Source organism: Ursus americanus, chromosome 18 (genome assembly GCF_024610735.1).
Source record: "Ursus americanus isolate L20-20 chromosome 18, mUrsAme1.1.p, whole genome shotgun sequence".
NCBI classification, from domain to species: domain Eukaryota; kingdom Metazoa; phylum Chordata; class Mammalia; order Carnivora; family Ursidae; genus Ursus; species Ursus americanus.
Window position 1 is genome coordinate 26,170,637 of NC_142144.1, and position 14,619 is coordinate 26,185,255.

Genomic DNA, 14,619 nt, shown 5'->3' on the forward strand with positions numbered 1-14,619 from the left:
GGGAACCAAGGAGAACAACTCCAGGGAATGGAGATAGGAAATGAAATGAATGGAAATAGGAGCCCTCCATGCCCCAATACCGGAGAAGTATTAGGAAAACATTGGAACACACAAGTGATGGAATATTCTGCAGCATAAAAAATTATGTTTGTGAAAATTCATAGCATCGTGGGAGGAAACTTATATTACAATTTAAAAACAAAACAAAAATTTTAGCCAGAGTTTTTTTCAAAATATAAATCGATAATGTCTACTGTAGGAAAGTAAATAACACGTTTATAAATTTTTCTTTTGTTTTTAAGTTTTAACTTAGGTGCAGTGGCATCATATATGAAAGCTCCGCCTGGTTTCCTGTTATCAGAATTTTTATATGTGTACTTTTCTGCTTACACAAAAGTGAATCAGCACCTGGGTGGCTCAGGTTAAGCACCTAGCTCTTGATTTCAGCTCCGGTCATGATCTCAGGGTACTGAGATCGAGCCCCTCGTTAGGCTCAGTGCTGAGCATGGAGCCTGCTTAGGATTCTCTCTCTCCCTCTCTCACTGCCCCTCCTCCTACCGCACATGCGCACACGCTCTCTCTCTCTCTCAAAAAAAAAGTGAATCAAAGGGTGAGAGGATGGGTGAAATAGGTGATGGGAATTAAAGAGTACACTTACCATGATGATCACTGAATAATGCATACAATTGTTGAATCACTATATTAATAGTATACCTGAAACTAATGTAACGCTGTATGTTAAGTATACTAGAATTAACATTTTAAAAAGACTAAAAAAAATGAATCAAAGACAAATTGGCTTTGAGATATAAATTCAAATTTGGCATGACTTCCTCATGATAAAAAAAAAAAAAAAAAGGAAGGATGTGGAAAGAGATTAGTAGGGGTCAGATTGTTATGGTCTCTAAATTCCAGGCTGGGGTGTTGGGATTTGAGCATGTTGTAAGTGGGAAGCCACTTACAGGTTTATGAGCAAAGGGTTATTTTAGGAAACTTGATTTGGCAGGAGGAATAGGAAGGACATGAGTGGGATAAGTCTGGGGTGAGGAGTTGACTGGGGACCCAGAGGCCCAGATGTCTCCCTTCTAGTCCCTGTCCCTTAACCTTCCCAGGTTAGATCCCCAAACCCCCCATCCCGACTCTGCCACCACCACCACCACCATTAGAATACAGTGATTATCTCAGCATTACAAATCTTTAAGTAGTTTTTCAGTCCAATGGAAAATATAATAACTTGGCCTTAATGAAAACTGTTGGCTTTCTTCCTAAGTCACCTAAAAGAGGGATCAGCTAACTTTTTCTGGAAACACCCAGAGAGTCAATATTTTAGGCTTTGCAGGCCATAGGAGCTCTGCCACAACTATGCAACTAAGCCACTGTAGAGAGAAAGCAGTCACAGACAACACACAGGATTGGACATGGCTGTGTTCCCACAAAACTTTATTTACAAAAATAGGTTGGGGGCTGGATTGGACTCACAGGCCATAGTTTATCAACCTTTGACCTAAAAGCGCATCGTGTTATTTTTCTTAGAAAATAATTCCATGATTATTCAAGTGCCTCTCAATCCTCCCTGACGCTCCGTCTCAGACATTTCCCATACACAGATAGCCCCATCCCGGGCTCTAGTTATGAGAGGAGTACAGGTGATGATACGATGGGCTAATTATCCCTACAGTAGTGACAGGTAAAGCAGCGTGTTCAAGTGAGGGATCTAGATCGAGCCCTGTCTCCGCCAGCTGTCTGATCTGACACAGAGCGCACGACCTCTCTGAGCCTCTCTGTTTCTTCGGAGGCAAAATGGAGAAAGGAGGTGCAACCCAGGATTTTTGTGACGATGAAATGTTTTCAAGCATCCAGCCTACCGACTGGCAAGGAACAGGCATTCAATACATAGTTATGAACCCACACTGGCTCTATAAATAGCCCGAAGGAAGAGAATTCCATTGTGGATCCAGCCTTCAGGCCAATAGCTGCGCTGGAGGGAGCCGCAGCGAGCGCACAAACATACACGGGGCTAGATAAGAAGGCAAAGCTGACTTTGAAGACACTGCTGCGAGATGGAGTTGTATCAAATACTCCGATGAATCATTTACGAGGCAGCCCCACTGCGCCAAAGCCACTTGGCTGTTGGTGGTTGGGCAACGTGGTCGCACGCTTCCAGTGAAGTAATGAGATCCAGCTCTTCATCCACACGCTCTCAGCAGCTGGTGAGTGGGAGAGCCTCGTGTCAACAGGCTCTTCTGAGTTCCCTCTTCCGGGCTCATGGGACCGGTCACCTTCGCTTCAGCTGAAAAATAAACACATCAAGAAAATGAATGCTTCTCTCCTAGGGGAACACGACACCAGGAGAATCGATCAATAACAAGAAATAGCAGGGGTCATCTTTAGAGAAGACGCTGTGAAATGTAAGAAGGCTACACACACACACACACACACACACACACACACACACACACACACACATTAACAAATAAGAGAAGAGCCTGAATTCAAATCTTGATTTTGTGCCCTCATCAGCTGTATACTTGGGGTCTAGTTATTTAACTTCTGTGCCTACGTTTCCCCCTGTAGAAAACGAAGATTGTCATGTATGTTCCTTTACAGTTGTGAGAATTAAGTGCATTAATATAAAGTGCTCAGAGCACGGCCTGAATGATAATGAATGTCCACCAATATCGGTACCAGCATTATCCTTTGAAAAAGATGTTTTTAGAATAGCTGAACAATGGATTCGAACACATCATGAGTCAAATTCAAAAGGAATCTGAAAAATCCACATCTGTGGCACTCTCAAAGACCCACACCTGAAATTCAAATGAGACTTTGGATTTCTCTCTTCTGTGACTCAGCAGTAGGACAGGTCAAACCAGGATAATGGGTGTTCCTATTGTTCGGTTCAATTCAAGAAATGGTGACTGAGTAAAGTGTACCATTGTTGACAACGATATACTGTGGTTTTATAAAAAGATATCCTTATTCTTAGGAAATACACAATGAAATCATTAGGACTAAAGGGACATGATGTATGCAAATTATTCTCCAGTGGTTCAAAAATATTGGCTGTACACACATCCATATATATATGTATATATATATATATATATATATATGTACACCCAATATTATATATAGATATATATATATAGAGAGAGAGATGTTGAACAATAGGTGTAACAAGAGTCTGTAGTGTTCTGTGTACCATTCTTATCCCTGCAGCTTTTCTACGTTTGAAATATTTTCCAAATAAAAAGTTTTTAAAAACCTATTAGGATGGGTTAAAAATAGAAAAGAAGCATTGACTCCAGCTCGACTATCAAACAAGCACCGGGCGGCTGCAAGGACAAGCAGAGGTGACAAGACACCAGGAGAGTTTGGACTTGAACAAGGGGACATACAGCAGTTCTGGGATTCAAACGTGCAGTGGAGCCAGGCTAAGATCGCCTTGATACACATCTCCCCCATTGGCCCTACTTGTCCCCAGGCGCCTAACACAGGTTGTATGTAGCACTAAGAATAACATCGCATGAAACCCTTGCCCTACATTTCATTTTAGGGTTTTCGTCTTGAGACCTTTGTTTCACATGCCAATTACTGCCTTTTTGCTGATCCCCTGCCGCAGATGTCTCCCCATCGTCAATGCATTTTGCAAAGTGCTGATAGAATAAATCCCTTAGGGGCGCCTGGGTGGCTCAGTCGTTAAGCATCTGCCTTCGGCTCAGGGTGTGATCCCGGCGTTCTGGGATCGAGCCCCACGTCAGTCTCCTCCGCTGGGAGCCTGCTTCTTCCTCTCCCACTCCCCCTGCTTGTGTTCCCTCTCTCGCTGGCTGTCTCTATCTCTGTCAAATAAATAAATAAAATCTTTAAAAAAAAAAAGAATAAATCCCTTAGTCACTGTTCTCACTGTATCAATTTCTCACTCAAAAAATGACAATGCTTTCCTAGGCTCCAGAACACCTCTTCTAAATTTGGCTGTCTCATCAGGTCCACGTTTTATGGTTTTACATATTTTGATTTGCAGGTTCAACTTTCAAGATTTTTTTTCCTGCCACTGAAACTAACAGAAGCTGTGATTAGACTGACATCTGAAAGTGATGGATGCTTAGGTTACCGTCTTGTGGCCGGAACACTAGGCTCAGGCCAAAGCTGTAATTTGTCTGAAATTGAGATAAAAGTTTTTGCTTGTATTTTTTTAATTTAAATGCACTTTTTAATTTTAGAACAGTTTTAGATTTACAGAAAAGTTGCAGAAATGATACAGAGAGTTCCCATAAACCCCATGCCCTGTTTCCCTACTGTTTCTATCTCATATCACTGTGTACATTTGTTAAAACTAATGAACCCATATTGGTATATAGTAATTAATTAAACTTTACACTTTATTCAGATTTCATTAATTTTCTTTAATGTCCTTTTCTATCCCAGGATCCCATCCAAGAGACTATGTTACAGTTAGCTTTCCTCCTATTTTAAGACAGCAAAATAATGTTTAAGAAGCCAAATATAAATAATGTGTGTAATCTTTTTTTAAACATAAAATGTGTGTTTATTTCAAGCAGTCGAAGTTGGTTTAACACTAAAATCTCACTATATAGCCAATTAATAGCATAAAAGAAAATGTATGTATTCATCATTATAGATACAGAAAAGGAATTTGATAAAATTCAACATTCATTCATGATTTAAAACTCTTAGCAAACTAGGAATTTCCTCTCTTTTTAGTAGCTTTTTATTTCGAAATAATTTTAGACTTCTAGAAAAGTTGCAAAGAAGAGAAAGAGCTCCTGTATCACCTTCACCAAGATTTGTAATTATTTACATTTTATCACATTTGTTTTATTAATGCCACTCTGTCTATATTTCTTTTCTGAACCAATAAAAAGACATGATATCTCTTTATAATGTGTGTAGCCTGATTGAATAAGATTTTATATGACACTTTGATGCAATCATTATCTTTCCTACTGCCCTTGGACACGAAAAAACTCATAGCCTCTAACTCATCCCGAAACATGATTATAACATTCATTTCAAGACTCCCTGAATTTTCCCTTTATGTCAGATCCCTTGGGAGCCCAGATTTCATGTCCAAGACTAGATCTAATTAGCTGATCCAAGAAAGTTTTCTTCCTATAGAGGATACAGCAGTTGTGTACACGGGATCTCATTCAAGATTTCCTGAAGTCTCGTGTTTGCTACAAACACATGATGCAAAAGTAAGCTCTCACTACCACCATATATAAAGTAGCTCAGTAACATCACCGCTGGTACTATTCCCTCACCGGCCAGGAATATTAGAGTGTCCTTGATGGAAAACCATGGTATCAGCTGCCTTAAAGCTGCCGGTGACTTTTCTCTGGTTCAGTTTTAGGGAGCCTATTCACCTTGCTCATAGAGCTCATTAGCTCATAGAGCTAATTAATAGGCAAAGTTTCACTGCTCTTTCTAGCCTCCAATTTAACATTGGATCTGCATTCCTTTCAATACCCTCATTTTTCCCTGCAGAGCTGGAGTAAAAAGAAAGCGTTCACGATAACATCTCACCAAATGGCCATATTTTTCCCACCAGGAGTGGGTAATTTACCATTCTCTCTCTTAAGGAAGAGAAACAATACCCCTTTGTTGGACCATTTTTTAGATGACACCTGAACTTAAATGCCATATCTGTTAGTACCCTACTAGCAAATAGTATCCTATTAGCAAGGAGCTATTAGTTATAAAGATTTCAGATAAGAAACATATTTGACAGCAACTCTTTCCAAATGAAATGCTAGGCATCGAATTTTAAACAGCCAACATAGGATTTTTACCAGTTCTGTTCTTTAAAACTTTTTGATGTTTCCCTTGTCCGTTTAAAAACCCAGGATAAAATTAAAGTGAATATTTACAAAAAGAAAAATTTATTCATCATTTCACCATTGTAGCATACCTATTTCAGGTTTATGACTTCCCTTTTATCTTTGGTCAAGCCTGCGTTCTTTTTGCCTCACATTACAAATATTTCCTATGTCTCTGGTATTCCTATATATTTTTAAGAGTTACATAATATTTCACTAAGTGGATGTATGATTATTATTTAAACATTTCCCTAATGTGCTTTAGAAGGGCAAAGACTTTTGTCTATTTTCACCACTGTACTCTAAACATTTAAAACAGTGCTAACAAGGGGCACCTGGGTGGCTCAGTTGGTTAAGCAGCTACCTTTGGCTCAGGTCATGATCTCGGGGTCCTGGGATTGAGCCCCATAGCAGGTTTCCTGATCAGCGGGGAGTCTGCTTTTCCCTTTCCCATTGCCCCTCCCCCCTGCTTGTGCGTGCTCTCTCTCTCTCTCAAACAATAAAAGCCAAACAGTGCTGGCAAAAAGTAGACACTAGGTACATATTTGTAGAATGAAAAGTGAATTTAAATGGTTTCAAATTTTACTCTCATGTATTATTTTTTTAATCATCCTTTCTTCTGACTTAATTTTTCTCTTTCTACCTCCTTAAAATAAAAACAGTTGATCATGATTATTATTTTTTTTGTGTGTGTAGAAAACATTTAGAGTGATCAATTGTCTTTGGTTATGATCTGGTATGGTTGTTATGATCCCATGTAAATTCCTTACATATCTGAAATGTCTTTATTTTACCCTCACATTTATTTCATAGTTTGGATAGATGGAGAATCTACAACGGAAACCATTTTCCTTCAGAATTTTGAAGGTGTCCTTCCATTTTTTTGTAGTTACCAGTGCTCTGTTGAGAAAGCCATTGTCATTCTGATTCTTGATCCTTTTTCTATGTATAACATTTTTCCCCTCCCCTCCTCTCCCTTGCTCTCCTTCCCTCCCTCCCTCCCAGTGGGCCCTCCCCTGCAACCTCTCTGGAGTGCCTATAATTTGGATGTTGAATCCCCTGGAATGAATCTCTAATTTTATCTTTTCCACCTTGTTTTTGCCCTACTTTCTGAGAGATTTCCTCAAATTCATCTTTTTTTTTTTTTAAAGATTTTATTTATTTATTGGACAGAGATAGAGACAGCCAGCAAGAGAGGGAACACAAGCAGGGGGAGTGGGAGAGGAAGAAGCAGCCTCATAGAGGAGGAGCCTGATGTGGGGCTCGATCCCATAACGCCGGGATCACGCCCTGAGCCGAAGGCAGACGCTTAACCGCTGTGCCACCCAGGCGCCCCTCAAATTCATCTTTTAACTCTTCTACTGAGTTCTACATTTTTGTTCTGTTGTTACTTTTTAAGAATTCTCTTTTTCTCTGAATCTTCCTCTTTTAAATAACAATTTATTTTCACTATATAATCTTTTCTATTATCTATCTGAATTTAGTACTTTTTAAAAAAATATATTTATTTATTTGAGAGAGAGAGTGCTGTGGGAGGGGCAGAAGAAGAGGGAGAGAGAGAATCCTCAAGCAGACTCCCCCCTGAGCATGGAGCCCAACATGGAACTCAATCCCAGGACCCTGAGATCACAACCCGAGAGGAAATCAAGAGTTGGCTGCTTAACCGACTGAGCCACCCCAGAGCCCCTGAATTTAGTACTTTTTAAAATGTTTTCTTCTACCTTACTTCTGCTTCCTCCAAGTCATTTTTTGTTGTTTTCTCTTTGTTTTGATCTCTCTCTTGTCATAGAGACTTGCTTCAAGGGTCTGGCAATTCTTATTTAAGAATGGGGCACGAGGGGCACCTGTGTGGCTCAGTCAGTTAAGCAGCTGCCTTGGGCTCAGGTCATGATCTCAGGATCCTGAGGTTGCCCTGCATCAGGCTCCCTCCTCAGTGAGAAGTTTGCTTTTCCCTCTCCCCTCTGCCCCTCCCCCTGCTTGTGCTCTCTCACACTCTCTCTCTCTCAAATAAATAAATAAAATCTTAAAAAAAAAAAGAATGGGGCATGAAAAACTATTGGAAGTCTTTTATTTGTGGGTAGATTTTATCACTGAAGTGCTTCACTAAGGGTGATCTGGCTGGGCCTTTTATTTGGAGAACTCGTGTTAGTTTCTTTAGGTATTTTCCCTTGGCCCAGTCAGATTCCCCAGAGAATAATTTTCCAATTTCCTACTTAGTGGGCAAAGGCCCAGTTACGAATTTCAGGAGCTATAAGGCGGAAGAAGGCCTCAGGTCCTCTCTTCCAGTATTCAGACTTCCAATTAATCCCCTGATTTAAGCGAGGTAGCCCTGCTTCTGATGTCCCCTTAAATTCTATTGTACCCTCTTCAGAGAATACCCCTCTAGCTGTCTGCTGGGGATAAGAAGGGGCAGTTGTCTGACTTCACAGAATATAGGATGGTGTCTGGAAAAGTTTATTTTTTAATATACATTTAAAAATTTTAATTACAACTTAAATACAATAAAGTACACAAATTTTAAGTACACATGGCTAATGCATTTTTACATGCGTATGTATCCATGTAACGTCCAGATTGACATACAGACTATTTCCAGCACTGGGAAGATTCCCTCATGCCCCATCTCAGTCAAAACAGTCCACAAAGTAACCATTATTCTGTCCTCTTTTACCACAGATGACGTTTTCCTGTTCTTAAACTTGAGTTAAATGAAGTCACACTGTATGTACTCTTTTGTGTCTAGCTTTGTGCTCAATATTGTATCTGTATGATTTATTCATGTTGTTTCAAGTTAGCTATAACGCATTCTTTTTCACTTCTGTGTCGTATGCTATTGTTTAAATATACCACAATTTATTAATCCGTTTGACTGTTGTGGACATGAATTATTCCCAGTTACTATTTTAAAATTTTTGTTATATTTTTTTGAAGACTTCATTTATTTTTATTTATTTGACAGAGAGAGAGCACAGCGGGTGGAACAGCAGGCAGAGGGAGAGGAAGAAGCAGATTCCCCATGGAGCAGGGATCCCAATGTGGGGCTCGCTCCCAGGACCCCAGGATCATGACCTGAGCTGAAGGCAGACGCTTCACTGACTGAGCCACCCAGGCGCCCCTTTACTATTTTTTAAAATTGAAGTATATTTGACATAGAGTTTCTTCCAGTTTTTGGCTCTTATAAATCACCCATCCATGAGGATTATTAAATACATCTTTTGGCACACTTATGCATGCACCTCCATTGAGCACATATACAGGAGTGAACTTGCTGGATCCTAGGACATATATTTATTTTTAGCTTTAATAATATAGCCAAATAAGTTTCCAATGTGCTTGCGCTGATTTATTTTCCCATGAGCAGTGAATGAGAGTTTCAGTTGCTCCACAACCTAGCCGCCACCTTAAATTTCAGCCATTTTGGTGGGTGGGTAGTAGTATCACACTGTGATTTTAATTTGCATGTCCTAGATAACTGAAGACGGTAAGCATCCTTTTACATGCTCACTGAACATTTGACTATCTTCTTTCGGGACGTGCCTGTTCAAGTCTTTTACCCATTTGGGTTGTTTTCTTCTTACTCATTTGCAGAAGTTCTTTATCAATTTTGGATAGGAACCCTTTATCAAGTGGGTATTGAAAAATGTCATTTTTCCAGTCTGTGGCTTGTCTTTTCTCTCTTAATGGTGTCTTTTGATGAACAGAAATTCTTAGTTGTTATAATGGCAAATGTAAGGCTCAACTTTAAGCAACTTAAAAAGGAAAATTTTTTTCTAAAAATCAGGGCTGTCTTGGGGCACCTGGGTGGCTCAGCTGGTTAAGCGTCTGACTCTTGGTTTTGGCTCAGGTCATGATCTCAGGGTTGTGAGATGGAGTCCCATGTCTCAGTGGAGTCTGCTTGAGATTCTCTCCCTCTGTCCCTCCCCTGGCTCATGGGTGTGCGCATGTGTGTCCTCTCTCTGTCTGTCTCTCTCTCTCTCAAATAAACAAATAAATAAATACATTAAATCTTTTTAAAAAAAATCAGGGATGTCTTTCTGGGTTTGCTGTAATGCACTGTAATAAAACTTGTGCTGAGCAGAAAACCATCTTTGTTCCAAAGTTCAGAGTTATGGTTCTTGTTCCAGCTGTCATCATAATAGAACATTACCAGATACAAACTATCGCGTGCTACTCCATCATCTCTGGGATCCAACTCTGGATGCTCTGGAAAACCACATTGCAACAGAACTTTTGGACAAAACTTCCAGGCCCAGAGAATCATTGTCTCTGCCCCCTTCTCTTTATACCTTCCCTATTAATAACATGATATCCTTTTGGGTGTTTTCTTCAATCCTGCAGATGCCTCCCCCCACCTACCTTCGACAAAGTGAGATAGAACAACAGGCATTCTATTATACACAAATGATAAGGTTTTATTACTTCTAACAAGGAGTGGTCTGAAGAGATAGTTGGCCTACAAGGTAATAATTGACAAAGAGAAGGTCTATAAAGCAACAGTTCAAAAACTAGAGCCACCATTCAACTGTTGTTAGCCTATGAAAAATGATAATAGAGTCAACTTACTGTTTTTGGTAACCTTGGAAAAAGTTGGAAATACGCCAGAAATAGAAGTCCTCAATCAAGACTGGTTTATTGTACACAGTAGAGAACAGGAACTCAATAAATATTTATCAGATGAATTTGAGGGTGCTGGGGTGGACATGTGGAGTTATACCTGCTTAAAATTTACCAGGCTTCAAATTCTTTTAGCCATACCATATGGACTGGAATTTGGGTCTTATTTGTCCATTTGTCTCTGAGAGGCTCTTGGAACTGGTCAGAGTTACACTCTCTTTTCAGGGGCAATTCTGAATGGGAAGGATAATTATTTTTAAACTAATGTTTTCCAAATGAATTTATAAATTTAATAGCCTTCTAATTAAAATTGCAGAGACCTTTTTGACAGTAAACTGTTACCAATTGATTTTACACATTAAAGGATAATGAATGCTATATGGAAAAATAAAGGATATTAACCAGACAGGGAATGTGGTGGTGGGGTTACTATTTTCTGTAAGTAGTTCAAGGAAGGCCTTACTGATAAGGTAACATTTGTACTGAGACCTGAGGCAAATGAGGACATGAGACATGTGGAAGCAAGTACAAAAGTCCTAAGACATACCTGGTCGTACAAAGAACAGCAAGAAGCAGGAGGAAGTCTCCAGGTGGAACGCAGTGATTGAAGGGAGAATGGTAGGTAATGACTTGAGAGCAGCAGTGGGACTGGGTGGAGGGTGAATCATGTTGGGACTCCGAAACTTTTTCAATTTATTCTGAGGGCGATGGCAAGCCTTTGGAGAGTTTCGAGCAGAGGACTGAAGAGATCTGACTTAGATTTTAAAAGGATCCTTCTGACTCTTGTGTTGAGAATAAAATGTAGAGGGACAAGGCTGGAAGCAGAAAGATGAGTTAGGAACCTGTTGCCATTTTCCAGGTAAGAAATAAAGGGTAGCAGCAATGGAGGAGGTGAGAATGATTGTATTATGGCTCTCCATGGAAAAATAGAGTTGACAGGATTTGCTAATGGGCTGGGTGTAGGGCGTGAGAGAACAAGCATGGTCAAGGATGATTCACAGTTTCTGTTCTCAGCAAATGGAAGGGCAGAGTGGCTGTTTACTGAGGAGAGTTCGTTTGGGAATGTTAAATTTGCCACGCTTGTTAGAAATCCAAGTGGAGATGGCAGGTAGGCAGGTGGAAAGGCTTAAAAACGAACCTGCATTTCATCTGGAAGAATAATGGGCAAGAGTTGCTATTAAATAAAATTTCAAAATAAAGATTAAGGAGGGAACTGGCTTCACAGATACGAAAGTGCAATCTAAAACTACAATAAACAAAACTGACACAGGAAACCAGAGATCGATGAAACAAGAAATATGCCTTGCAACAGTTCCTACAAGGCTTCTCTGCGTTTACAGATTTAAGCTTTGATGTTTTTACCTTTTGCAGTGAGCTCTAAATCTCGGTGATGATTCATCTCTAACTTTGTTCAGGTGTGCAGTTTTTTCAATGGAAACTTCTTTATTGCTCTTCCCTAAACATACATAATTTTTGTAAAAAACTTAAAGTAATACAGAAAACTACCCTCAAATCCCTCCAGGTTTTGAGATAATCCATTTTTGGTTTTGCTTTTTTATCATTCAGGTCTTCCTTCTATTGCATAATATGAATTGTGTGCCCTGTGGCTGTGGAAGTGCATTTCTCAGCTGTGAGCGAGCCTAGCTAATATCCACTGTGGAGATGTGAATGCGGCTTTGTTTTATTTTTTAATCAAATTCCCAGTAACTCATTACAGGTTACAACAAAGGTAGCTTTGTCTCATTTTTCAGATTCCCAGTAACTCATTAAAGCTTTCTACAGCATTCAAGAACATTGAGATGTATTAAAATATGGAATAACTTTACCCATATCACAGTCGTAATCATAGTAGCTAATACGTAGTCTGTAGAATGTTTCCCAGGTGATACATCTCACGCTAAATGCTCTGTATGCGCCATATATCAGGGTCCTCTCTACACTACCTCTTTTATAGATGGGGAAACGTAGGATTTGATGAGCTAAGTAACTTCCTCCAAACCAAAAAAATAGCAGAGCCAGAATCTGAACCCAGATGTGGGAGATCACAACGTCCAAACTCTTGGCTACTACTACACTTCCTGGAAATATTAAGGGGTCTACTGCATATGATAAAACATCTTTACAAACCAGTGGGGGAAGGGATGAATTATTCAATAAATGACTGGGTAGAAATTTGTTAAATATTCAATATGGGCCTCATTTCATATTGTATAACAAAATTATTTCCAGCCATTAATAAATATGAAAAATGATAGATAAAACCATTAAAACAGAACATAAACCATACATTAATTTTAAAAAGAAAAAAATGGAAAAAAATAGAAGAATATCTAGGTAAGTATTTTATTGATTTAGGAGAATAAGGAAAAACTTGGACAAAAAATTGGAAAAACAACACAAAATAAATCAATTTGTCTATCGTAAAAATTTAAACCAATTGTAGATAAAATATCACTAACAAAATTAAAAGACAAATTATAAATAAGGAAAAATACTTTAGATGATGTATGACTGAAAGAGTGCCAATATCCCTAATATATGAAAATCTTTTATCCAACAGTAAGGAAAGCAGTGATATCTCAAGAGCAAAATTGGCAAAGGACCTGAACAGAGAATTTACAGAAGAGGAAATATAAAGGGCTGATAAATGAATGCAAAATATTCGATTCACTAGCAAAGAAGTGCAAGTAAAAACAAGAGACTGTCATTCATCTTCTGGCTTTAGGGTTATCAGAAGTGAATGAGAATGGTGTTATGAGTATCTGCCAGGTGTGGGAAAATGGGGACATTCATAGACCTTAGTAAATATTTACTTTAGTAAATTGGTACAGCCTTTCTTGAGAGCAATTTGGCAACATGTATCACCATTCATAAAGAAGTACCTTTACCTTTTGATCTAGTGGTACCATTTCCAGAAGTCTATCTTAAGGAACCAATCAGCAATATGACAAATACATCTCTACAATCAAAAGATTATACATAATCTAAAAGTTTAATGATAAAACATTAATATAAGGAAATATAAATCCACTATTATAAATCATGTTTCTGAAGAATATTGAATGATCTGAAATACGTTTGTGTATATATACATACCTGCATATAATGTTAAATGGCAAGGACAGGATATGAAAGTTTCTATGTGTGTATGTTTATTATCAACTCTGTGGAAATGAGACATAAATGTGAATAAATATAATAGATACATAAATATATAGTAGGAAATAAACCAAAATCATAAAAGTACTTAATTCTTATTAGGAGGATGCAGAATAATTTTTCTCTCTTTTCTGGAAATAGCTGCTACATATATTGAAAGGAAAATGTGTTACTTTGATCATTAGGTTAAATCTTTAACTTAACAAGAGCCTTCTAAAAGTTCATTTCTTTTTACCTAATAAGTCATTCAAGTTCCGGGAATGTATCCTTAACAATGGACAAAGATAAAGATTCTATACAAAGGTGATTGTTTTAACATTATTAATAATTCTTTAATTTTGAGAGGGAACTGCTGAATTTATTATAGAAGAAAGACTGAAGAAAATATAGTACATAAAATGAAAGAAGATTATCAATCTATTAGTCCTGTTTGCAAGGAATTTTTTATAACACACAATATAATTCTCATATTTTATATTAAGGAAAAACAGAGGATAGAAATTATTTAATATGTATCTAATTTACTGTAAGCTTTTATTTTCAATATGCCCTGAATTAGACAGATAGACAGATACATACACACTCTCTCACTCAGCAAGAGTAAATGAGGTAATGTATCTAAGGACCCAGAACAATGACTTGCTCATAAAATGTTTTCAGGAAATAACAGTTCATATTATTTAATAGTTATTTTAAAAAATGAAAGACTTAGGAAGCAAAGAAGTAGTGAGGAACCAAAAATGTGTGGGCAGAGAGAGACTTTCACATCCTCCCAGTCAGGGGAATTATTTACTTTATAATTTAAAAATAAAAACCACAAAACAGATTACATTTTTAGGACTTCAAAGGAATGTAAATGTCAATGTAAATCAAAGATCAGATAAGAAGAAATAACGTTCAGAATGGTGCAATGCGCTGAGTAACGCAGCAAATTCCCTCCTGTGGCTTAATGACTATGATATTGCCACCTTGTGGAATTAGTGATGCATTTCACATCCCAGGGAATTGG

At 38.3% G+C, this 14,619-nt stretch overlaps 1 protein-coding gene across 1 annotated transcript in view; it reads right to left on the reverse strand.

The window, feature by feature from the left end:
- Positions 1-1,412: 1,412 nt before the first annotated feature.
- The window catches only part of SLC44A1 (solute carrier family 44 member 1), a 188,953-nt gene continuing 175,746 nt past the window's right edge, over positions 1,413-14,619 (reverse strand). The window contains exon 16 of the mRNA XM_045780740.2: positions 1,413-2,290. Within this exon, the coding sequence (XP_045636696.1) occupies positions 2,276-2,290 (15 nt within the window). The 3' untranslated portion in view covers positions 1,413-2,275. The remainder of the gene's footprint in view (positions 2,291-14,619) is intronic.